Source organism: Nanorana parkeri, unplaced genomic scaffold, assembly GCF_000935625.1.
Source record: "Nanorana parkeri isolate BGI_ZX_2015 unplaced genomic scaffold, ASM93562v1 scaffold700, whole genome shotgun sequence".
Classification (NCBI taxonomy): Eukaryota; Metazoa; Chordata; class Amphibia; order Anura; family Dicroglossidae; genus Nanorana; species Nanorana parkeri.
Window position 1 is genome coordinate 437,725 of NW_017306968.1, and position 27,505 is coordinate 465,229.

Genomic DNA, 27,505 nt, shown 5'->3' on the forward strand with positions numbered 1-27,505 from the left:
CGGGCTGCGGCGCGGCTCTGCGCTCTCCACATATAGCGGGCTATAGCTATATGTCCTCCCATGACCCTGAAGAGAACTATGGGGGGAAAAAAAAAGATTCCCCATAGTTCTCCTTTAACTGTCAAAAGCTTTAGGTTAGATTTATGTCAGTTTTCAATAGTTATGCCTAAAAGAACTGTAATCTTTAAGTATTTTAAGTTGGAACCCACGTCATCTTGAACCATCACTGAGGCAGACTAAAGTGATTTTTTTGTGGTTAATTATGGCGATCTTAACATATAAAACAGGCCTAACTACTTTTGCAGCAAAATTCTAAAAATAGAAAGTTGAAAAGGTCATGAAGCCTTACAGAGGTCATTTTGGCTCACACACATTATTCTAAACCATAAACACGCCAATGTCTTCCACCAGAGAGAGTACTAACAGCATATATAGGTCAAAGGGTCAGCAATGCTTAAGAAAGTATACGATTACTTGATACAGACTGAAAGAGTTTCTCTATAACAAGTACATTACAGCACATTAAACCCATTTCTGACAAAGTATAAAATTATATATGTCAATGCAAAATGTCTGCTACAGTTTTGAACTCCCTTTGTATAGTTTGCATATTTTTCACATGTATATGAGGTTGACTGATTTAAAAATGAATGAGTATTTAGGGCATTGTAAACAGTCAATGATTTGCCCTGAGGATGCTAGCTGGTATTTGCGAACTAGCCACATTGCTGCAGAAAATTCCCAGCATGCAACCTGTATTTCATAGCATAAAAAACACAGAAAATGGATGACATGAGAGCCAATATATAGAAAAGGAAGTAAATTCTGACCTCTGCAGCCTGTGTCTCTTGGTGGAGCAAAGTAAGACCCGTTAAATCTTCAAGGAAGGAATGTGAAGAGTTGAAAACATTAGCCAAGAAGTCGAATTTTTCTTTTTCATACTGATCAATCACCTAGAAAAAAAAAACATTTTTGAAATTGCTTACATATAGGTGAAGTTCACAATCAATCAAGTAATGAATCAATCAACCAATCACATTTACATTCTAATAGCCTGCTTCTGTCAAACTTCTTGCTAGACTAATCTGTTCACATCCTTAATCACCTATACCTTTACTGTTACAATAGAGAAGATGTGGAGGAAAACCGATGGACCTTTAATTTTGTAAAGATCTCTACTGAATAAAATGTTCTACAATTATGGAACCAATGTATGCATTTTTTCTGTCTCATTTAGCTAGGGCAAATTTAAGAACAACCCAAATAAAATATTAGTTTTCTTTTAAAGGGGAAATGCAGATGGTTAGAAAATGTTGGTATCTGCCTGTATTGCACAGATGTCACCACTGGTGAAATTTTCCCTCTCCAGTTCTCAGCCATTCTCCAGAATATTGCTATTCTTCTTTCAGTGGTAGGAATGTGTGGAAGCGTATATTTATAAAGGATATTGGGAAGCTTTGATCAGAAATTAAAATAGGTGTAGAATTGCTTGAGGTGCAGGTACTGGCCCCCAACCAGGTTCTAAGCAAGTTTCCACTGTGACACTAAAAACAATTTACTACTAGAGCCTTCTGATCCTCCCTCTCTATGCAGGAAATTGTGGAAAAGCTAATATAGAACATCATGTTTTAGTTACTTACATTATCTGCATTTAAAAATAAATGTGTTTTTAATTTATAAGAGAATTGAACCGAGATATTTTTATATCTGCTTGGAGTTCAGTTTTAAAGCTGCATGTCTACTGTATATGAAAGACAGTACTGATTTCCAAAGATAATAAGCCTATTTGGATGTAATGGTGGGGCTTATGTGGTCAAATAAACCATTAAACTATACCAGTATATATATATGGCCATCAATAGAGTCACCAATGCCTGGAAGATTTTTGAAAATGACCCAGACAAAATGATACCTTGGTTTTCCTGGCTGGGTAAAAAACCTTTTTGTAAAAAAAAATATACATTGTTGTGTAGTCTTTACAGGAGGCCCCTCATGGGCTCTGTAAAGTAAGTAAATAACACTAATTGAGTGGATCTAAGAAACTGGCTTAATGGACCCTTAGTCCAGAAAGCCTCTCCAAAGCAAATATTAATACACTTATAAATGGTATACCCCCCAAACGGTGTAACGATAAGCAGCAGACTTTGCAACTTTGCATTTTAAAAAAAAAAAATTCAACAAGTTGTCATATTTTGATACTAAGTAGACTTGCAGCCCCAAGACACCGGTCACATGGATCGGTTTATCGCGCGTTTTCCACTAATAAATTACTCATATTTCCGAGCGATATCGCTCTATGTAGCTTGACCAAAACATTGCAATGGAGCTGTTCACATCTCACAGCTTAATGTCGTCTGAGCTTGTCGCTCGTACATGACCCTTTTTCCCCGCGGATGTCGAGGGATTCGGCTCCAATAGACTCAATGGTGTTGCACATTACCAGCGATATTGTGCGACTTTGTTGCGCGATATCGCGCTACAGAAGGGTCACTTTTGCACAGCAATATGGAAGGAAAGAATGATGTCACATCAAGACCGCAGTTGATTGGTTACAGCCCAATGCAGCAGCGATGAAGTCCCTCCCCAAAGTCGCACTACGTAGCGCGACAAAATGTGCATTGTCACGCAATATAGCGCAATGTAGCTCAATGCCTCTCACGAAATCACGTGATTCTACATGTCGCTCAGTGTGAATGGGTTCTAAAGCTTGCAGTATATTTTTAGAGAGCACCAATACCTACTGATATGCCCCTACCTTAAAAGTGAGGGGAGGTATAGGATAGGTCGTTAACTAGATTTTTTTTGTTTGTTTAGTAAATGGCAGTTGTTTTACCCATTCTATATTTTCTTTGCTCATACATCAGCTTCACATGCTCTAGTGTGCCTCCCAGACAGATTAGCTTAAAGAGTATATTCCTCTTGGAATGGAAAGGGGGTTGTATTTGGCCAGGCTTGCTGTGGTTACAGTAATGTTCACATAACATGCATCAGTGCTGCAAAGATTATTTTAGCGTATATTTAAACTTCTGATTGCATATCCAAACATTTGCCCTTAAACGGCATGCAGAAGAACCACCACCATCACATGGGCCAAAATGTCACTTAGGAGGGGGTAGGGTCACACTTCTAATCCAAGAAAGTTGTTATTTGTATACCAGAGCACATGCAAATTCAACACATGGGTAATTCTAGTGGTAAACTGGAAAATGGACCAGGTTTACAAGCACCTGGGGGTGACTGCTGTGTACCAATAGAAGCAGATTAGATGCTTTGATCTCTGCTTCAATACGAGTTAGGTATAGTAATCCAGTGAGTCGCATCAGCCCGATCAGCTATGAGAACCATACTGGACAACAGCCCTATAGCATCTGCCAAATTGCTTTGCATCAATGAAACTGAATCCTACAATGGCTTGAGATAAACTGGTTGTCACTGTTTCCCACAGTACCTTCCAATCTGTGAGTGAATGAATGAAATCAGATTCCCAGTGTAGCATGTACAGATGTTTTGGGAAAAGTTCAAAAGGTGATTGATTCATGGCCAAAATTTAGTGAAAGTCTGCCCAGTGCCAACTATATAGAATAAACAAGCTTAATTTTTTTCTTCAAAAGCAAAGTGTAGCTAAGCAAATTTTTTGTCTCTCTTTATAATTGAGAATAATTTTGTAAAAGTACAACTTTAATTATTTTTCTTTAAAACAGCATGTTATTAACCACCAGTGTGCTCATCTAGTAAAACATTTACACACATTGATTACACACATTGATTCCGATTTACTAACGTGGTAGAGGCTATGTACTTTAAAAAATAATTTTCACCTATCTTAGTAGAAATTCACTTTGCCAAAAATACTCAATCAGGTGCAAGGAAAATAAAAATAAACGGTAGTTTTGCACTCAGCAAAAAATCATTTTCCGGTAGTTAATAAAGGAACACAGGATCAATAGAATTCAGGAAACAATTGAGTTATACTGCCATGTTTAGAAGGGAACTGGACCTTGCTTCAGTATCAAGTATAATGTGATGACATCACAGACCCTTAGACTGCCGAAGCAAGGGGGAGAAGAGGCTGTGATGTCACGCGGCCCGATGGGACTGAGGATCAGGTAAGCATATATTTTTTTATTTTAAACCCTAGACAAAAATGAAAACTTAACCCTTGCAGTGCGGGGTAATTTTTTTTCAAATGCCTGAAGTTGTTCTTTAGTTTAGGTGTGGTATAATTTTTAATTTTGTATCAGATTATTGAAGGAACAAATAGTAAAGCTTTTCCGCATCTCAAGAGTAAAAAATAGTATACTATAATACTATATAAAACACACATATACAATGTAGTGTGTGTGTGTGTGTGTACATTGCAACCAAGTTATAAATTGTTTTGTTCTAAACTTTAAGGGCCCACCACAAAGAGTGCATTCCAGAGCGTTCGGCCTCTTGAACGCAGCCCAGCCGGTTACCTGCGTTACACGACTGAAACAGTCAGGAAAGGGCAGAATCAGTGAGTAGTTACATAGAACACATACAGAAAATAATTCAATCAGTATTGGCTAACTTTAAAAAACACGAAGTTAGATTAGTTCTAGCCTCTAGAACACTGCTACGGAAGCCCACAACAGTCTCAAGACTAGAAAGGGCACTTCAAAAATCAATGGCTAAATGGAGCACATATGACCCATGGTGCGGGCCGTAACTACCATGAAAACCTCCAGTACGAGGAATGAAGGGAAAAAGACGAAAAGAGAAAGGAACAGCCATAAGAGCATTTGAGTGGTCAGGTAAAGATGTCAGATGAGAAGACCTGGCTCTCAACTGGCATTCCACTTCATTGTAAATGTGTTTAATAGGGTTGAGGTCAGGGGTGTGTACAGGCCACTCAATTTTCTCCACACTTGGTTAGTCAAACCATGTATTTATGTAGCTGGCATTCTGCACAGGAGTAATGTCATGCTGAAAAAGAAAAGGGCATTCCCCAGACTTCTACAAAGTTTAAAGTGCACAATTTTCTAAAATGTCCTTATATGCTGTAGAGTTAAAAGCGCTCTTCACTGGAAACACTGAAATACAATACTTCAAAAGGGTATGCACATACGTTTTGACATACAGTGTTTAACGGTACCATATCTCTCTTCAGTCATAACCCCTTTATCTACAATACCTCAATAAATCTTGAGAATGTAATGAGATAGCACAAGATTAAGCAACTGAAGAATATTACAGTTAGTTTGTAAGAAAGTTCTGTTCTTTTATTTTCTAGAATGCAGTTATTTTTGTTGTTTAGACCTACCTTGTAGTGGCATTAACCTCCCTGGCGGTCTGATTCTTTTTTTTTCGTTATTTTTTGTAAAAAAATCCCGCCGGTTCCGCCCCTTTGCGACGCGGACGCTCACAAGGGACAGAACCCGGAAGACAGATGCCGGCATCGGCCGGAGGACACAGCGCGGCTCGAGGGGCAAGGTAAGTAACGCTAAACTGTAATCCCGAGTGTGGCTCGGGGTTACAGCTTATGGTACTGAAAATTAACCCCAAGCCACAATCGGGATTACCGCCAGGAAGGTTAATACTGCATGCCAGGTTTCAGCCAATTCATTCACTGGTAGTGGTGGGCTCGGGTCTGTTCGCAGCCCCACGTGCCGAGCCCGCCAGGAAGCTGACAGCGCCAATCACAGGTACTGAGACATTATCCCGGTCCGCAGGTTCAGAGATCGGGATATGTCTCAGTGCCTGTGATTGGCGCTGCGTCGCTGTCAGCTTCCTGGCGGGCTCGGCACGTGGGGCTGCAAACACGCCCGAGCCCATTACTATTCACTAGTTCTTAGTAAAATATTTGGCCGAAACCTGCTTCACCACACAACATGGCTACCCATATTGTGTATGGATGACAGGTACCATTTATGCTATTGCTAAATCATACCTCCTAACTGTCACTGATATATACCCTGTTTCCCCGAAAATAAGACCTACCCCGAAAGTAAGACCTAGCACTATTTCTCAAGATTCCTGTAATATAAGACCTACCCCGAATGTAAGACCTAGTTTGGTGGTAGCATGTGAGGGGGAACTTGAAGAGCAGGAGAGATGGTATCAGCCTCCAGGGACAAGAGGGACTGTCTCTCATTTGGAACAAAATCCCTCTGTCCCTGTTTCCTCCTCAGTTGTCCCTCTTTTTGGTCTGATGTACAAATACCTATGAAGATTGAAGATGTTCTATTTAACTACCAAACGTGTTATTCTGTACTAAAACCTTTAGCAGATCTCTTAAATATCTTGCTTGAAAAATCTGTCTTTTTTCAAAAACCAGTATAAAAGAAAAGCAATGGTGGAAAAAAAACAACAATTTGGGGTTTAATGATTCATTAAGGGGTGTGTCCATTGCCAAAATACATAGTGCTGGAAGGTGTTCCTCTTTCTCATCACAGAAAGTTAGGAGGTACTGCTAAATTGTCTTGCAAGTAAGTAGGCAGAAAACATATTTAAACAAACCAGGTGACAGGCACAGAAAAATAACATACTTGTTGACATATCTTTGACATTTATGATCGAATTCTTATAATGTAAGTCACTATTATCACCTCAGGCCCCAAAAGCAAGATAAAATCAAAGGCTAGCGAGAACCAGTAGCACACTAGAAAGTATAATTACAGCGCCACACTCTTGTGGGAGACATCAAAGCTATTCCTTATGCTAATGCGTTGCTTGGAACACCATACTTATCTGCAAATGCAGCATTCCAAAAATAGTCTGCAATTTCTAAATATGCTGATGGAAGAATTTATACAGGTATGACATATATTATCTGGACACCCCTTATGGAGAAATTTCTAAAGTCAGGGAAAAATGTAAGTAGCTGCTGCTTTTAAGTAAAAATGCTCAGTGATTCATACTGCAAAGATTTCAAAGCAAATTTATGAAAACAGGTGAAAAATTAGTTAGTTCTCATCGACTGCTTATTCCTTTACTGGGAAAATTAACCAGTTTGTTTGGTATGAACAGCTGTTGTTTGCTACATTTTTTATATACCAACCTTGTTGTGTTTAGTACTAATTAAGTTAAAAGGGAACTAACCTAGGGTTAAATACACTTTATTAATTCTGCATTTTGACTCCACACGCTGTTGCCATTGTCCTCTGGGTGCCATAGTGGATACAAACTCCTTTGCCATCAGGGACAGCAGTACCTGCTGTGCAGCAGTGGGGACATCAGACAGTGGACAGGGCAGTATAGTACATGCTACCGCCAAACTAGGTCTTATTTTCGGGGTAGGTCTTATGTTCTTATATTGAAAAATAGTGCTAGGTCTTACTTTCGGGGTAGGTCTTATTTTTGGGGAAACACGGTATATATTAGTTTATAAAGAGCACCAAACAAGACAGAATTATATATAGTTTATAAAGAGCACCAAACAAGACAGAATTAGGGTCTAAAAAGTGTAATAAAGGATTAGGACTGATGTGAATGTTCTGTATGTAAAATGCTGCGTAAATTGTCGGCTCTATATAAATATTTATAATAAAGAAATAAACAAATAAATAAATGACAGCAAAGCCAACGGTGGTTTAAAGACCTTCCCCTTCTTCAGGCCTATAAAAACAGATAAAAACACATACAATATGTATTCCTAAATTAGCTCATTAGATTAAAGCTGGCCATACACCTTACAATTATCTGCAGATTTTCTGTGGTCAGATGTAAGAAGGTAAAACAGATTCCTCCATTTACACTGTGTGGATGGAGTAATCTCCACCTGGGCCAATCTGTTGCACTTTTTCCATCTGACAACAGAAAATCTGCAGATAATTGTAAGGTGTATGGGCACCTTTAGAGTATATAGAAACACAGTGGATGTTTTGTGTTGTCGTTTATGAACCATTCTGTATTGTTTGGCGTACTCCTTGGCAGTATATAAGCAAAATATATTCATTTCTGTATTGTATGTGGAACATCTCGTATTTGGCGATAGCGGCCTCACTGAAGACATTGTGCTTTATCATGTTCTGAACGATCTTCTACATAAATTCAGCACAATGGCATAGTGGTCAGTACTTCTGCCATGCAGCACTGAGGGTCCCTGGTTCGAATCCCGGCCAGGTCCTTAGATTTTAGGGACCTTAGATTTTAAGCTCATTGAGGGCAGGGACTGATGTGAAAGCTCACTGTGTAAATTGTCGGCGATATATAAATACTTATAAAAAATAAATTAATCCAGCGCCTCCCCTGTACTTGTTCCAGATCTGAGATCAACTATTCCGGCCATGATCAGCTTCAATCTGCCCCTATTTCCACCTTGACTGACCTGGCCTGGATGAAGTAACTCATGCGCAAGCAAGTTAATTAATCCCGCCAACGTGGCATGCCAAGAATGTGCACTCAGCTGTGCATGTGCACAGTAAAGAAGCTTGTAAGAAGAAGTGTCAATGGAGTACAAGTGTGGTGACGTCACCGCACTTGTATTGCATTTGAAACTACAAGATCCTCTGCAAGGTGGCAGTTGGGACTGGTATTTTCTCCATTCCTGCCAAGGGACCTGTAATCATGTGACCATGTGTCATGTTAGATCCTGAATATGGGTGTAACATCCAACATGATATAAAAGGTAAAGTTAGCATTTAATAATATTGAACAAAGCCTAAAGTCAGTATTCGGTATGGGAAATAGTGCCCAAGAAAGAGTGTAATAGTTCATGAAAATATTTTCTATCCTAATTAGAGCCAAGAGTCCTGTGGTATTGGTACTCTTTTATGCTTGGAGACAACCACTCGAACCATGCAACTGCAACTTGGAGAATGCATTATACCTGCACAATTCCCGAACTTTGGGGACAGTATGACATACTTTTTCTATAGTCCTGCAGCACTGGATAACTAGAGTTATCGTTTTGTTTACATAAAATTTAGGAGGATAAAAGGGGGTTATTTGCACAAATCCTCAAATCGCAACTGTCGACATTTAGTTATGGGTAACATGTTACTTTGTATGCTCTCTTGTGCTATATGTGCATTATGGCCTGACTTTACCATTATCTGAACATTTGCTATTAGAAACTATAGAAAGGATGAAATCTCTTTAACATTCAATCTAACAATGAATGGTATGGTCAGATGTGCATAATACTATTGAAAAGGAAGCTCTAGATGAAATTTTTTTTTTTTTTTTTAGGTTTGCTTAAAATGGGTCCTCTATCCAGTTTCTGTTGCTGTCCAGGTCCTTTCTGGAGAAGCTTCCCCATATCTTCTTGCCCTAGAGACACCCAGGGCATTTCTTCTAGTGATCTCTTGGTTTACCCTAAGAGGTTAGACAGTATAACAGGCTCCCTTGTAGATTTTCCATATGGCAAACAGGAATTTCAGATAAATAAAATGACCTGGGTGTCACAGGGCAAGAAGTGAGAAAATATATGCATGTAGGAAAAGAGAGAGCCACAAAACCCTTCACTTTTCTATCCAAAATGGTTGGAATTGCACTTTATGTCAGAATTACAAATAACAAAAACGTTTTACATGTATACCCGTGACATGTGAAACTTATCTATGGCTCTTAGTAGACATCTACAGGGCACATGTAGTCTAACAAGATTTTGCTTTAGTGCACAAAACACTGATATAGTCATTGACTCTGTAGTCAATGCTACAAATGTAAACATCGAGTAGGGCTTGCCAGGCAAAGGTCTTGTAAGTACTAAATAAATATCAGTGCATAGCAAGATCCTGGCAGCACTTATACTTGCACAGAAGGAGTGACCTTCCCGTCCACACACACAGGGAAGGTTCCCATACACAAACAGGAAAGGGAGCAGAGGAAGGAAGCCGAGCCTGTTCTCTGTGAGGACAACATTGGACAAAGCAAATGGTTTCATTCAATACTGATGGGCAGGACCATAAAAACAGCTTTTAAACCAAGGGCCAACCACTCTGTCTACAAAATGATATCTTCAGGATGCAAGCACCTTAAATGGTAATAAAGGACCAGTCAGTGAGTAAAAGGGATTTTGTAATTCAGGAAAAACTCCATAATAGGAAAAGTTCCCTTAAAGGAACAGTGTTATGTTTTCCTTTTTAACAATAACATAGTTAGTATGATTCATTATTTCTATTTAAAAGCTGTGTAGAAGATCATTTCCAGTAATTGCTTTGTTTACTTCATGCTACAGAAGTCTCCTGTAGTGCTCTAATCTCAGTAAAAATAAGGCAGGGTCAGGGGCGTACTGCCCAAGGGCCCACGGCCAGTAGGGGGCCCGTGGCCTCCCCCTCAAGGGTTGCCACCTGTCAGTCCGGGTTTTGAGTCCTGTATGTGCACACAAGATGTCAGGCAGACGTGGCAACCACGGGGTCCGGGTGACTTAAACACAGGGTGCAGATATGTCTTGAAGGGCACAGGGGTTCTCCTCTAGGCAGATGCGTTGTTCGCTATTGCTCCTTGCTCTCTCCCCTGGCTGTCTCTCCTCTTTCTTTCTCCTGGCTATCTCTCCTCGCTCATCCCCCTGGCTGTCTCTCCTCGCTCTCTCCCCTGGCTGTCTCTCCTCGCTCTCTCCCCTGGCTGTCTCTCCTCGCTCTCTCCCCTGGCTGTCTCTCCTCGCTCTCCCCCCTGGCTGTCTCTCCTCGCTCTGCCCCCTGGCTGTCTCTCCTCGCTCTTTACTGTATATTCTCCCCCAACAATTTCTAGTGTTATTACCAGTATTACATTTGTCTTTATATAATGTTCCAGGTGCCCAGAGTTGTGTAGAAGTATTGTAATAGAACAGCACTGCATTATTTACTACCGTTATTTACTACGGTGCTCTGCGTTCTTTACTACTGAACTGTGCATTATTTACTATTGAGAGCTGCCTTCTTTACTAACTACCGAGCTCTCCGTTCTTTACTACCGAGCTCTCCGTTCTTTACTACCGAGCTCTCCGTTCTTTACTACTGAGCTCTCCGTTCTTTACTACCGAGCTCTCCGTTCTTTACTACCGAGCTCTCCGTTCTTTACTACCGAGCTCTCCGTTCCTAACTATTGAGCTCTGTGTTCTTTACTACTGAAATGTGCGTTACTACTGAGCTTTGCGTTATTTACTACTAACCTCTGCATTATTAACTAATAATAATAATGAATAGCTAATAATAGTTAATCTCTGTAACACAAGAATGTATATGCAGGTGAGGCATGTGGATGTGTGGGTGCTTGTATATGGGTGGAGCACAAGGGGTCCCCATAATCTCGTACTGTCCGGGGGCCCCAAGTGTTGTCAGTACACTCCGGACGCACCCATTCTGCTCAAATCTATAACCATGCCACAAGTAGAGTAGCAAAAGGAGCACCTATTAGATTTAATATGGTGGATTGAGTCTAATTGGCTTTTCCTTCCTTATTCTGCAAAGTAGTCTGGATCTGACTGCTCTGGCTGCTATACAATCCGCTGTGCCAGGACATTTGAAGCACTGAAGCAAAGTTTAGATTTTTCAAGTAAACACAGAATATTATTCTTATTTAGAGAGATTAAACAACAATTCTAGCCAACAAACAAAAGCAATCAATGACTTTTAATACTATCCAAAAACTCTGCAACTGTGCCAAAATCAGAAAGTTCACTCACCATTTAACTTAGTTGAGATCTATGCAATCTATTGCAGCCAGATTTCAAAGAAGCGCATCACATGTGGTGTGGGTGGGCCTGAACCCTGAATCTGTGCTGAGCAAGTTCTTTTCTCACTGCAATGCAACACCCATCAGATACAACCTTCCAAGGCAGGGTTGAACCTGTACAGTGACTATTCAAATATCTCCACTAATATATTGATATACCAGGTAAAACGATGTAAAACAGGTAGCAACCGAATGTGCATGTGTTTTGGAATACTTTGCACTACAAACAGATAGCAAGAGTTTCCAGATCACTGTCAGAAGGGCATGGTATTGACTGCTATAAAAAGGTACTTACAACCATTGTACAATATTTTTTTTTGTCCAGACATGTCACCCTCATTTAATTTTCTTACAACTTGCCCATCATGCACAGACCAATGTAGTGCGCAATTAGCGCTCGTCAGCACCACCACCTGACTGATTTTCATCGATCGAAAGGACAGATTTCCATTTGAGCATGTGCAGTTTTCACCTTGAGATTTTTGTTGTACAACTACGCCACTAACTTGTCAATTTTTTCCAACTAGATAAACGTTTTGTAGCCTGCTTGAAAGACAAAAATCTGCCAGTTGTACAGTATTTGAGGTTGTGCACTTCCCATCAACTGGCAGATTTTCGGACGAAAATGCAATCACAGAAAACAATCTCCAGACAATTGTAAGGTGTATGGGCACCTTAACACAGCTATCTCTGGATGCAATACTGAGGTAATAAGTGGGTAGGCTTTTTTTTCTCCCAAGGTTTATTTTACTTATTTTTGAGTTAAGTGCACCTTTCTAGTATTTGCATTGCAATAGTATTATTTTAGAGAGATGACAAACTCGATTATCCATGATTCTTGGGGGAAGGTTGCATCTAGCTGACATAGAAAAAGGTTATTTGGCTACTAAAGAGATTTGATAAAATTAACATTTCTTTTTTTTTTCTCCTAGCTGTAACCAAATCCAATAGAAAGACCATAGTGTGCTACTTGTAAAGGATTTGCAGAGTGCACAAATCTGCAAACCAAGAAGCTCAGCTCTCAGCCTGACGTGAACATATTACGGATCTATACGGGATCTTTGCCCACTTTTCAAAACATAAACACAATTCTGGGGAGGATTGTTGATCTTAAAGCATTGATACGCAGGTGGAAATAGTTCATGAGTACTGATCAAACTTTTGTACAACTTTTCTGTTGGGATCTCTAATCTACCGGAGGTAACAATTGGCCATTAAAGGAGAACTATGGGTTTAGGGCTTTTCCCCATAGTTCTCCGAAGGGTAACGGGGGATACAAACTAGCGTTCTCCCGTTACCCAAAGCTCAGTATACCGCGAGCTGTATCCTGAGACGCCGCAGGTGAAACGGATCCTGACAATTATGTCTGGATCCGCCCAGCTGCGTGAGCGACAGCTGGCTCTGCCTATCTAGAAGCAGAGCCAGCTGTGCCGGCCCCCTCCCCCGTTCGTTCCGCCAGTCAGCGCTGGAGGATCGGACAGGGGAGGGGAGAATCCAGTCACTCCCGTCACGGCTCTCTGCAGCGACAGGATCCAGAAGTGAGCGAGCGCCGGTATGTGTTCGCTCAATTCTCGATCTACAGTTTCTTTGTCACAGGTCGGCTCAGATTATGAGGCTGAGTGAAAAGCACTCACCTCATAATTCTCCTTTAAAAATTGTTAGTTGTGGAGGCGCATGCGCGCGGCTGTCATGTCAGACGTCCTCTGAGACAGCTCCGTAGCCCGCCCGCACAAACCTCTTTTTAGCGGCCCGTGCTGCAGCCAAGATGGCGCCCGTGACTCACTCTCCCGCGCGGCCAGTCTCAAACTCCAGCAGTGATATGGAGGAGGAAGACATTAGTGGTAGAGAGGGGGATCGCTCCCGAAATCGGTCACAGTCGGCGCTCCTGCAAAGGTTTGAAGCAATGCTGCAGAAATCCCTACATTCCACCTCCAAACAGATCACAGACAGGCTCCTTAAGGAGATTCGTGATATAAGCCACCGCACCGCGGCCTTGGAGGATCGCTGTGATGATATAAAAGCGGACCTGTCTGAAGTCACCGGAGATCTAAGTGCTTTACGTGACGAAAACTCTCAGCTACTCTCCAAACTGGAGGATCTGGAAAATAGATCCCGCCGCTCCAATCTGCGCATATGAGGCCTACCAGAGCACGTCACGGACCTCTACTCCACCACAACGGCACTCTTTCAGGAGCTGGCCCCGGAGCTCCCCATTGATAGGCTGGAGATCGAGAGGGTCCACAGGACCTTGAACCGCAAACGCCCAGATGGTCCACCACGGGATGTGTTAGTTAAGTTACACTTCTACCGTACTAAAGAGGCACTTATGGCGGCAGCAAGGGCCAAGTCAGCTCAAGCCCCACTGTCCTTTTAGGGTCATGAATTTCAACTGTTTGCGGACCTGGCGCCCTCGACTATTTCCAAACGAAGAGCACTACAACCCTGTCTGGAGATCCTTATCAAACACCACATTCAGTACAAATGGGGGTTCCCCTTCCGCCTACTGTTCTCACATGGAGGTAGGCACCATGCATGTGTGACTTTAGAAGAAACCCAAGCCAAGCTGGCATCACTAGGCCTCTCGGAATCCCACCAGCCATCCTCGAGCTCCCGCTACAACCCCACTGCCTCTTCTAATCCTCACTCTCCCTTAGGTCCAGAATGGGTGAGTACATTAGACTTCCTCAAAATACGTTTTTGCCATGACCCTTAATCTACTGAGTCTAAATGTCCAAGGACTCAACTCTCCCAATAAGCGCACGCGAGCTTTTAGGTTCTTTAGATCCACGCATGCTAGCATTATTTTTCTTCAAGAGACTCATTTCTCGAGAACTTCCTGCCCCAAATACTTTGGCTCCCAATTCCCCATCATTTATATGGCCAATGATTCCTGCAAACGGAAGGGAGTCCTCATTGGCTTCCGTGGATCAGTAAATTTTGTCTGCCACTCTGAGACCAGAGATCCGTTGGGACGCTACTTGATCCTCACGGGCCTGTTGGAAGATAGAGAGACCACCCTAGTATCTTATTACGCTCCAAATACAAACCAGATTACCTTCTTCAGGGACCTCCTCGAAAAAATAGCCTCATGCTCCACTGGAGCAATCATAATGTGTGGCGACTCCAACCTGTTGTTATATCCTCATCGAGACAAATCCAGTGCATCTGCTTCATCCTTGCACACAGCGAAACCGTTCAGAGACTTAATATCAACCTACTCTCTGATCGATAGTTGGAGGGAGGCTAACCCCCATAAGACTGATTACTCCCACTATTCTTCCCCGCACAATATGTTCTCTAGAATAGATCATATCTTCACTGATGCATCTCTAACGCCCCACATTCTTCACTCCCACCTAGTCCCGGTGCCGTGGTCTGACCACTCTGCCGTCACCCTACTCCTCCCATCCTCCCTTCCTAATACCAAAGCCACGTCTTGGACCCTTAATGATTCTCTTCTGTCTGATCCCTCCTCCAAACTCCTGATTGAATCCTACATCATTGTTAAGAACCTGGGCTAACTATCGCCTTTCCTGGTTGGGTAGGATTGCGGCTGTCAAGATGACCCTCCTACCGAAAATCCTCTACCTATTTAGAGTCCTACCAGTGGGTGTCCCTGCCCCTATACTGCATAGACTACAATCACGCATTTTTACCTTTATATGGGGTGATAAGCGACCCAGAATTCCCCGTCGTACGCTTTATCTCCCAAAGTCTCAGGGGGGTCTGGCAGTCCCGAACTTACTCAAATATTATCAAGCAGCACAAATAGGCCAACTCTCTAAATGTCATGCGAAGTATGAGTCCCCGGCTTGGGTGGCGTTAGAAAACGCTTTGACTCACCCATCAGTACCCAAGAGATGGACAGTAGGCTCCTCCACTATTGTGATACTTTTAATGCACTGTGTTTTGTGGTTTATGTATGACCTGGTCACAACAGGCATCAGTTGTTACAATTATGTGTTTATGACTGTCTGTATTGTAAATCTCAATAAAAACCATTTGAGAAAAAAAAATTGTTAGTTGTCCATATTACCAGGATGATCCCAACAAAAAATCTTCCTGATGAGCATGAACATTTTAATACAAGTTTGGATATTGTTGGTAGACATTTCATACACTGCACCACTTTTTCTAACAAGTCAGATCAATAATTTCTTCATTGATCTGATCTACATATCCACAAAATAAGAATGCTGCATAAAATGGATAGGATTGTCTGCATGCTTTTTATGCCAACATGTGTGTGCCTTCAGGCAGTATATGATCTGAATTTCACATATGCCTCTTCTGTTGGCTGTCAGAATGTCCCCATTATGATCTATAGTGCCAAGAACTGGAAAAAAATAATAGGATTGTTATCCAGGCTAAAAATGACCTAAAACACAAGATGAGTATTATTTTTCCATTACACTCAACTTACTTTACTGATCTACTTATTCTACAGCACTAAGTGGAGCTCCCCTTAAATATTTAATTGTAGGAGATTGTGGTCTTAGGTCAGTTAATGGAAATGTGAACAGCTCCCTCATTCATTTAGTGCTGCCTTGAACTTCACTATTAAGTTTAGAAAAAAATAGCCCTGTAATTTTTAAAAATTTTCATTTGGAATGTACATTTGTGCTAGAACTGCATTACAAAACCAAAGCACATTAAAGGATTGACTCAGAGGTATGATCTAAAAAAACACTTGAACACACAGTATGTGGGGGCAGGGGACTTACATTTTTTTCTTTTTTTTTTTGTGACTTTTATTTTCTTTTTAAACATGTTTTAACTTTACACTTAACTTTATTACTATCACATAATGCGCTAAGAAGCCCCCTATGTGATAGCAAATATGCAGTAAGAGGTCCTCTTTATAGAGAAATCAGGGGTCTATAAGACCCCTAATGTCAACTGGGGACCCCCAAAGAAGCTGATGAAGCTTCTCCCCAGCTACAGAAGCCAGAAAAATGACAGCTGAAGACGGAAGTGATATAATACATATCACTCCCGCATTCAGAGGTCGGAGGGGAGACCAGTGGGAGGACCTGTGCTGATCTCCCTCCGATCTCCATTTAGACAGCCACCGTGCCCGAGATAGGTGGCAGAGCCCAGGATAGGTGGTGGCATGAGGGAGGGCGGCACACACTGGCACTCAACATACAAGCGATCAGGTGGCTCTATAGCCACCCGATTGCTTGTATATAAACAGACATCGCTGCCTGTTTAAAATGCTGTCAGTTTCACACTCTTGCACGCCACTCCGGATCTCATGTATAGTTAGCTCATTTGGATTCAAATTTTAGTCCATTATGGAAGCGAACTTGTAATGGTGGCTACCAGTGACGTGCGGTACCTCTTGCTCCGGGTGAGGCATTCCCCAGCCTCGCCCCCAGCACGTTCCGCCCATTAAGGTAACTGAATTCATTTATAAGCTTTAACTCCTGAGTTTAGTGTCACTTTAAGGTCAATTAACAAAAGAGCAGTAAAGCAGCCACCAGAAAGCTGAATCTGTTGTCTAGAGCTTCCACCTGCTGGCTGCAAGGGTAAATATAATAAAATAATTTGCAATATAAATATATGCCTGAATTATATAAAAAAATCTAACCCCTTTATTTTCACTCCTGATTTTCAGGAGCAAAAATGTTGTCTGAAATGAAGCTTGGAAATCCACCCTAATGCTAATGAGCACCTTGGAAGTGCAAGTACTAAACAACTAATCCAACTCTCCAACTCTGGCAAAACTTTTTTTTTTCCCCCCTTTACTCATTCCAAACCAATAGAAAACCCTTTGGCATTCTAGATTCACACTTTGCAGAAACAATGGCTGAGATGTTGCTTGTGTCATCACCGTTCTAAATATGCCACACTGGATAAACAAAGTACCCAACTGTTCACATATAAAGGCCTCTTTGTTTCCTCCACTTATACTTAACCCAATTGAAGAACTTCATCTGCAGATCTTTCCCGAACAAAAGGCAACATTGTCTGCTTGACTTACACCATTTCAAAGGCGGATAAAAAAATAAAAATCAGCAAAAAAAAACAGCTGTGTTTTGGGAAACGTCTCTGATTTCAGTTTTGGATGACAGCGTACAGTTCTGTGTTTAGAGATCTGCCATTACTGGTCAATAAAATACACATGAGCAGAATGCTCTCTACCCTAAATAATTTTGTCGGATTACATGGCTATTATTTTTCGGTATGATTTACTACAGCGCCTACATTAAGGCAGTTATTAAACATACATGCTGATATTAGGGTAGAATTCCAGTAAACAGACAATTCAGCATTCTGTGTAATTTATTTAAAGTGGACCTACCATTAAAAATCACACGCCACATAAATCAATAGGGCACATGTTAGCACTATCAAATAACATATTTGAGTAAAAATGAAAAGAAAAAAAAAAAGCTCTCTCTCACTGCTCTGAGCTCCATCATGCAATTTGGAGAATAAGCAAAGATGACACATTCTCTGCCACCAGGTGCATTGTAGGTGTTTTACATAACAGGAGGCTGCACAAATGCTGCATAGATGTGAATGTGGTATTTTTCACAGGAAATGGATAGATATACAAAACTGAACTGCCTTGGATAGGAGTCCCGCCCCCAGCAGGAGCCGCCCCCAGAGCTGAGCTTCTTTTTTGTGCCTAGCATCCTATTCCTGCAAGTGACAGTATAACCCATCGGTACAGTGATCCAGATCTCCGCCGTGTCCTTCAATGAAATTGGTATTTCTCATTAATCAATACATTAACAGTATATCATCTATAACTAAATTGGCACAATTTTTTTCTCTCCTCAGTAGACACCTTCCAGAAGTTTTTCATTATTTGCAGGCAACTTGCAATCACCAAATTTTATATATACTGTATGTGGGTGGCACAGTAGTGTAGCACTTCTGCCTTGCAGCACTGATGGTCCCTGGTTCAAATCCCGGTCAGGATACTATCTGCAAAAAGTTTGCATGTACTCCCTGTGGGTTTCCTCCCACACTCCAAAGACCTACTGGTAGGTTAATTGCCTCCTGTCTAAATTAGCCCTGCCTTTCAGAAAATATATAATGTTTTGGGTTTGAAGCAATTTTCAGGCCTAAAATGTGGATTATAACACGGGTGCAAAAAATGGGGGGGAAAGGCCTTGGTCATTAACGGGTTAAAAAGTCTGAAGGGGGGGCGTGGCCAAGCAATGGAGCCGTAGAGACGTGTGAGCACTGAGCTCTGCGCCCCTGTGTACTTATTCAGCTGACTGACTGCACCAAACTCACCCCAAATCCTCATGATTGCTAACCGGAGACTGACCCGATCCAGCAAGAAGACTCCCCGGTGGACGATACCCGGCTACTTCTCCCCGGCAGCTCCACGAAGCCCGGCAACCAGCCCTGCACGCATGGAGTCGAGCGGCCATCTTACCTCCCGCACGGAGCGACATCCGCGACCAGGTCAGTCCACATCAGCCGAGGCCCCCTCGCCACCCGGACACTTAGGATATGACCGCTCCCCGATTCGATCACCGAGGCGCCATGACACCGCCTCGCAGCCGGCAGACCCGACACCACAGTTAACACCGGCCCTGGCCTCAGTACTGGGGGAAGACATCAGGGCCCTGCTGCACTCCCTAGCGACCAAGGAGGACGTGAACCGCCTTGCACAGCAAGTGGAAGGGACACTACGCAGGGAGATCGAGGGGGTCGCTCAGGCGGTTGGTGGCCTCGAACAGCGGGTGGTTACCGTAGAAACGGCTCGCGATGACCTGACAACTCGGGTCTCGGCCCTAGAGTTAGCGGTGGCGGCCCAGCACAGGGCCCATGCCCTGTTGTTTCTCAAAATGGACGACAGTGAAAATAGAAACCGGCGGAACAATGTACGCCTGAGGGGGGTCCCTGAGTCTACGGCCGGAACCGACCTAAGATCCACAGTTCAGGGCATACTGAATCAGCTCCTAGACCCTGTGACTCCCATAGAAATGGACCGCGTGCACAGAGTCAACGGCCCCCGGGGCGCGGACCGCACAGACCTTCGAGACGTGTTATGCAGGATACACTTTTATGTGCAGAAAGAGGCTATAATGAGACAGGCCTGGCTCAAGAAGTCTGTGGACTTCGATGGTGCGGTGATCACTGTTCTGCCGGATCTATCCAGGCACACTCTCTACCTCAGACGACTGATCAGACCGCTCCTCCAACAGATAGCAGCGGCAGGAGCAACCTACAAATGGTGTCACCCCTTCCATCTCCAGGTGCAGAGGAACGGAGCTGCATTTCTCCTGATGACGCCTGATCAGTTGCCCGAGCTGTTCACCTTTCTGGATATCGATCCCTTTGAGGTCCCAGACTGGCTTCTGGACCCAGCGGCCTCGAGGCCCACCCTACCGATGGCTCCCCGACCCCAGAGACCACGCAGAGGGCGTTCTCGCTATCGATCCAGGGTTGAGAGGGCCCCTGACCCGATTTCCCACGAACCATGAGATCATCCTACAGGAGCCCAGTGTTACCCCGCCGACGTGGTCCCATCAGCCTCAGTAATTTACTTCAGGACCGTTTCGAGAAGACAGCTGACCCTCGGATGATGGTGGCTGGACTACTCCTCTAACTTGAGGCCTCACGGCTGGCATCGAACGATACCTTACTCTCTCCCCCCCACGGCTCCCCCTCTCCCACAGCACGGATTATATCCTTTTTCTGGAACAGACAATCATTCCATAGGGGTGCCGGGACCGGGAATCCCACAGTTACTGTCATTCCAACAGGATGTCATAGCAAATCTTTGCCTTAATACTCTTATTTTACAGGTAATCCGAGATGGTGGGCTTTCAATGGGCCCTGCCAGCTGGTGACTCCCACATGAAGACCCCGGGCTCGACTGCTGTTCCTTGGTGGGAGTTGTCAATTTGGGAGTCCTCCTTCCATCTGGGGAAGCAACCCGGCTGCTCTGCACTGGGGTGCTCATTTCTCAGCTGTCCATTGAAAAGCCTTGGGCCGCAGAGATTGGGGCCCAGCTACTATACCCTCAACAGGGCGGGCACCCCGATTTATTCTTCATAGAGTGGGCCTCCTACCGATATCACACTATCCAACATGGGGTCCCATGTGGGGTAGTCAGTCCCATCATCATCCCGTTTCATCTACCCTGACTGGGACACCCTTTAGGTTTCACGTTCGTCGGGGCGACGGGACCGACCAAACGAGTTGGGCAGATCCCAACTGTCACCCCGGTTTAAAAATCTTGGGGACATGATACTTTAGTGAGTACACAGGGGAGCACCTCACTGCGCTCCCTTGCTTCACATTTTCCCATCTAGGTTCCCTCATCGCTTGAAGCGTAGAGGGCTGTTTACTAGTTGTGCTTGTTTAGTTTAGTTCTAAACGTTAAACACTTGTTGTTATACTGTATAGGTGTATTGCCCCATCCTAGTAGCCTTGACAGTGGGCATACGCTTTAACTCAGTTCTACTGTTTTGTTCTGCCTTCAAACTCCTACTCCTCTGCTTATTCTCTCTTCACTTCTTCTCCCCCCCCCCTCCCACCCTCCACCCTTCCCCAGCATGCGGGGTATTTTTATCTCTCCGCCCCCCTCTCCCCTCTACTTTTTGTCCTATCGCTAGAACCCCTACTCTGTACAATCAGAAAAAACCCTGATATCTCTGGTCTTCTCCCGGGCCCACGGACCCATAAAATTGCTGGCTACGCAGATGACTTGCTTTTTATCCTGACTAATCCCACGATCTCACTCCCAAATTAGGCCAAGGCCCGCATCCCCCTGTGCTGGAAAAGTGTCACTCCGCCATCGGTGGGGATGTGGCTCCGCAAGGTTGACGAAATTCGGGTGATGGAGGAACTTACTGCAACGCTACACCACACTGACCGGGCATTCCGGAAGACATGGTTCTATTGGCTAGAGTTCCTCTACTCCGCGGAATTTGGTATGTTGATGGTGGAATAACTCCTATACCACATATGAGCATTGGATACTTAAACATCCCATGGACAGGATTGGCCTTGCTGAGCCACATGTCATATCTGAGTTGAGTTAGGACATGACCGTAATTCCTGAGCGGATCCCCGTTAGACCCCCTCCTTGACTCCCATGCACGCATCCTGTGACCTCAACTTACCTCATACCTGACGCCTTTATCCCCTCATCCCCCACCCCCCCCTTCCTGTATTCCAGATCTCTATCTCTCTTCCTCTCCTCCTTAGTCTTTTACCTACCAAACATAATATGTAAAACTGCATATCCCTCTGTGCTTCCTTCTGTTTGTGGCTTTCACTGCTTATAATATGAAAATGCAAAATAAAGAATTAAAAAAAAAAAAAAGTCTGAAGGTCCTCTTTAATAAAAGAACCAGAGTGGGAAAATCACAGCAACCAGAGGTCAGCTTCCATACTACTGGGAAAACTAAATTATGACTGGTTCTTAGTACATATTGACATTGATCTACAGTATGTGTGCTAAATAAAAGACTTCTGCAAAGAAGGGAAAAAACCTCAACGGTGGTAAGAAAAATACAGAGCATATTACAGCAGATCTACTACTAAAATACTGGTTGGTTGCGTGGCTGTCTCTCACTTCATTATTTATGGAGCTAATGACCCAAAATGAGCATGTAGATTACCAAGTCAAAGCTCCTGATCTGCATACCAGGTCTGTGCACAAAATGTGGTAAAACCAATGTATTAGTATGAAAGCCAAACAGCTTGCATTTTCAGGGCAGGTCAGCAGTGGGAGCCTCAATACTTCCTCCACACAGACTCCCCTTAAACAACTAATATAAGATATTCAAGTACAACACAAGCCATGTTCTAGTTTAAAGTAGAACTGAAGCCATAACTTTTATTTTTAGTTTTGGATACAATAAGAGAGGTTTATAACCCCTGTCAGCTTTTCTTTTCCATCTGTGTTCTATTGGGAAGATTTCCCTTCACCTTCTGTCCAATAGCCACAACGGGAAGTTGGAGGAAATTCCTCCAAAGACAGGGAAGTCCCTCCCTGGTGGTCAGCAGGGTCATCAGAACAAGTGTCCCCATTGGCAGATTTCCCATTTATTCCTGTTCTGATAACAACCCAAATATGAGATTTTCTTTCACTTTCAGTGATGACAGTCACCGGGACAAATAGAGAGGGTGACTTCTTTAACTGAGGACAAAGACAGCAACAAAAACCTGAGAGGTCTTCCAATCCCTCTCTACTGTATCCAAAACTAAAAACAAAAACGTGTTGGCTTCAGTTCCAATTTGATGTTATTAAAAATGAAGTCAAATTCAGTTAGTTTCTAAAAACTTCTCCCTATGCTTATTTTCACAAAAGTCTTCCCAGACACTACAGTCAAAGTGGTGTTCCACTTTTGAAGCCCAGTTAAACTTTGTTTAAATCCGCTATATACTTTTCAAGTGCATTAAAGTATAAAAGCCTGCCCCCTGCCAGCATGCTGTAGAACAGGACACGTGCTCTCTGTGGAGGACGCAGTGGTCATTCTGCAGAGGTCTTACATACCTCCTGCTCAGAGCTAGAACTTTCCAATCAGCAAAACACATGCTGCCTGATGATTGGAGAGACTCTGACTCATAGGGGGCATGGTAGAACCCTCCAGAGAGACCACTCCTTCTGCACAGAACACAAGGGTCTTATTCTGCAGCATGCTGGCAGAGAACAGACTTTTTAACGTAGACTCTTCCTGGTTTCCAAGCAAAACAAACTGTAAGACTTTGCACACCTTTTGTTTTGGAATGTATTTAGCCGACTTAAATTGAAACTTCAATTGGGCTTTAGGCACAGCACAAACTTCTCCAGCAGATAATGAACTGAAGGGTTGACTGCTCTACAGCTTCAGATGTGGCAATGACTCACACAAGAGGCAGTCATTGTCCAATACAGAAAACAGCTGATTCTCACGAGAGGGAGCTGCTGACTGAAACTTACCTATAAACATTTTCTCAGCTTCACAACACTTAGCTAGGGGGGTTGCTGTTGTTGTGAGGTTCCATCAAGGAGTTCCATGAGGCTCCATCAAGGTATTTCTGCAGCATTATGGTTGCTTGGTGTCAGCATTCTTGCCCTATTTGCTTGACTAGTAATCATTCCAAGGTTTTGTTGACAGGCACAGGCAAGTATTACTTTTCATTCACCTGTCAGGCACGTTTGATGTTGTGGGTCTTGTTAATTTTTACAGCTTTCAGTCCAATATACTGTCTGATGCAGTGATATTACAAAGGGGCTGAGTACACTTCTGCATTTAGGATTTATGCTGTTTTTACTGTTAATGCCAGCAAAATTAAAAGAGAAATTCCAAACTAATCAGAGAACTCTGAATGTATTCCAAAAAACAATGCAACCGTAATGTTAGGAAGCTTTCATGTCACCTCATAGCAGAACTCCAGTTTATAATAATAGTCCATTAAAAGAAAAGATCCTCACATTTAATCCAGAGCTGTCCACATAGTACTTCTTTTCACCCACTAGATGTTCTCAGTCTAGTGGACTGAATGATGGCCAGCATAGTTCGACCCACTTCTCTTCCTAGAGTGAGCCCAGACTATCATGAACCCACTCACCGCTCTAATCTCCCACATTGACCACCATGATGCAAAACCATAATCTACCTTCCAAGAATGCACATCAGTTTACAGCAGGATATCAGCACACAAGGAATCGCCTCCAAATGTATCTGTATTTCATACTGTAAAGTCCAAAAAAAGCACTTCACAGTATAGAATAAAGTCAAGGCCCAGTAGGGCTGAAACACGTAAGTGGATGTTGCTTTTATGGACTTACAGTATGAAATAAAGATACATTTGGAGAAAGTTCCTTGTGTGCTGCCATTCTGCTTGCTCTAAACTACCATGAACCCACCCCCAGCCTGTGGTTGGACACTGAAGGAGAAGCAGCACAGTGATGAGCTCATCTCTCGACCTTTCTTCTTTCTCCTCCTATATGCATGCTCTTTGTGAGATCATCAACTGATTGGCTCCTCGTGCTGCTTCTTCACCTCCAACTCTGAACTCTGTTGTACAGAAACTGATACCAAGTCACAATTAGGTACTTACACTGTTTGTATTTAAATAATGATGTATTATTAATTAGGTGTCGTATGCTAATTGTTTCTTTATGTCTATCTAGAGATTAGCTTTTATTTGAGTTCTCTGTAATCCCCAGAAGCAAAGACGTCATTAGTGTATTTCTACTGCTGTGCAACAGAGTGCCATCACAGTTTGGTACAGCTGTAACACAGCCTAAAGACAACGATTACCTCCAGGATTATCACGGTGGCTCAGAGAATCATTGCTAGTCAGCTTCCTACTTTAAAATATATGTATCACACTCAGTTTATCACTAGAGCATTAATATATTTAAGGATCCTTCCCATTCCTGTCATTGTCTGTTTACCCTCCTGCAATGTGGGATTTGTTATAAGACAATGAAAGCCCACACGGTTAAATGATAGTTTTTGTCACCCTGGTGAGGTGGTACTTCTGAATCAATGTACTCCATAATTAAAAAAAGTAATTGTTAATTTTTGAGAAATATATGGACCATATATAGGTTTTTTTTAAATTACTGTTTAACTGTTATATATTAGGAGAACTCAGGGCAAACTTTGTCTTAACCCTTACAGTGGGGCTACCCCCACACTGCAAGAGTTAATCGCCCATTTTTGTCTAGGTGCAAAAATAACAACCTCACAGCCAGCACTCCTTCCAGCCTGTCTCCTCCTCCGCTGCAGCAATTTTAAGTCCCTCTGTATCCTCACATCCTATACAGAGTGTATTGGACGTGATGACTTATGAACCTTACAACGCTGCAGCAAAGGGGGAAGAGAGGCTCCAGGGATCAGTCTAACAACAAGTCGGCTATGAGGATCAGGTGAGTATAACTTTGATATGTTTGCACCTAGGCACAAATGAGCACTTAACCCTTGCAGAGCGAGGGTAGCCCCACTGCAAGGGTTAAGATATAGTTTGCCCAGAGTTCTGCTTGAATGCACCTTTCAGTGAAAAAAAATGGAAATGTCATTGTATGTTTTTATACAATACAGTCTTTATTGTAGAAGCTAGGTCTAATGCAGTTCATTAGAAGGTCACTGGGAGTGTACTTTCCTTAACTCTATGCTGAGTAACTTTCTCTCCCTCTCTGCCTACTGTTTCACCATTCATATTAAAACACATAAAGCAGGTTTTAATTGGATTACTGGCTGGAAGAAACTTCTTAATAAAGAAATAAACAATAATAAAAACACATTTCAGTTAAGTGGTAGAAGAAAGGTTTAAAACTTCAATCAGTAGTTCACCACTGACTGTGTCTCTCTTATAAGCCCTGATAATATTCTTTGTGTCATGGTGTCACTAGGATAGGAAGTGGGAAATCTCCCCAGCAGGCACACAGAGAGCAAGAAAAAAAATGATCTTTCCCACTCTATCCAAAATTTATGAAACAAAAATGGCTGGAGTTGGGCCAAAGATGTCAAGCACACAGGCTTCAAACCCTCTGACTTATTTCTAGCAGAAATCCCCTGATTGTGCTCAGAATCTAATTTCCTTCTAGCCACAATGTTCCACACGGCGAAGAAAGCCAGCAGGGAATTTGGCAAGCTTCGAATGAGGGAGATAAAAAGCACATCTGGTGACAGAAAGAAACATGTGCAGTGCAAAGCCCATATAGAAAATAGTTGTCTTCATCCAAGCCTATACGACTAGTGATAGATTTCCTGGCTAGGGAGCACAACTCTTATCTCTTAACATGCAGAACTACACTTTGGTTGATGAGATATTGAAGCTGTAAATAAAATGCAACATCTCTGCTCAGCAAATACTCAGCTCTGACAATCAAATAAATATACAAGGATGTCTTAATCCTAACCCAATGCCTAATACATTTAGGCATTGGGTTACATTTGGGTAAGGACCAGGCCATAACAGGAGATTCCAAATTTGAAATACCTGTGACGGTGATGATCCTTCACTCATTTCTATGAGAATAGGGAAGGAAAGCAATAACTCCACATGTGCACTTCAGTCCACCAGGCCAGTCACCAAAAAACTGTGATGGGTCCCCACACTAAAGTCAATGGGCAGATGTCTTCCTGCTTTTCTCTTTTGAGGAGACATCTACCGACATGTGGCTGGCCTAAAGCCAGCATTGGGCAGGAGACAAGTGTGTATCCCTTGTAGCAGTGGGATCACCAATATTAATCATTATTTGCCCAAAGGACTGAAGCAACAAATGCGCCATTTTTTTTTTTTTTTTTTTAAGAGGAATGATGATTCAGCCCCATTTTGGGAAGATAACAATTACTTCCAATATCAGATGTCGTTACCTCTGGCTATAACACTAAATTATCTGACCCTTGCCTAAGAGTCATATTGGGAACAGGTTTAGCTATGTTCTGACTTTAGCTGGCCATTCAAATGGAATCTAATCGTACAATCCCCTTTTAATTTACCACCAACTTTGCAAAGGAAGATGTTACTTGTCCGGATATAAAATTGATGAACTGTTTAGGCAGGCCCTTGTAGTACATAACTGGCATTAAATAAATGGGAGGGGGAGTATTTCCCTCCAAAGCATGATGACTGTACATGATGTTCTTAACAAATAAATATTTAAAATATTTCTAAAGAGAGTTTGTACTGGACTCTCCTAACCACACAACCAGAACTTGTTCACCTGTTGATTGATTTGACTATTGTGAGCAGAGAGGCAGCAGCCAAGGCCCAGAACTTGGATCTTACCTTTACCATAAACTAAACTCCGGGGGAAGAAAATGCACTTTGTTCTTTAGTCCAAAATAATCTCTAATTATATGAGTTCAGCGCTTTTACCCATCTATAAGATCTTTAACTCTGATGGGAAGCCTTCATAAACAACAGTGAGAAGCAGGAGATGGTGAGCTAGAACTCCAACTAC

At 42.7% G+C, this 27,505-nt stretch overlaps 1 protein-coding gene across 1 annotated transcript in view; it reads right to left on the minus strand.

The window, feature by feature from the left end:
- ATG7 (autophagy related 7) overlaps nucleotides 1–27,505 on the minus strand; it is a 218,998-nt gene that overhangs the window by 136,567 nt on the left and 54,926 nt on the right. The window contains exon 18 of the mRNA XM_018563818.1: nucleotides 831–953. Coding sequence (XP_018419320.1) covers nucleotides 831–953 — 123 coding nt within the window. The remainder of the gene's footprint in view (nucleotides 1–830; nucleotides 954–27,505) is intronic.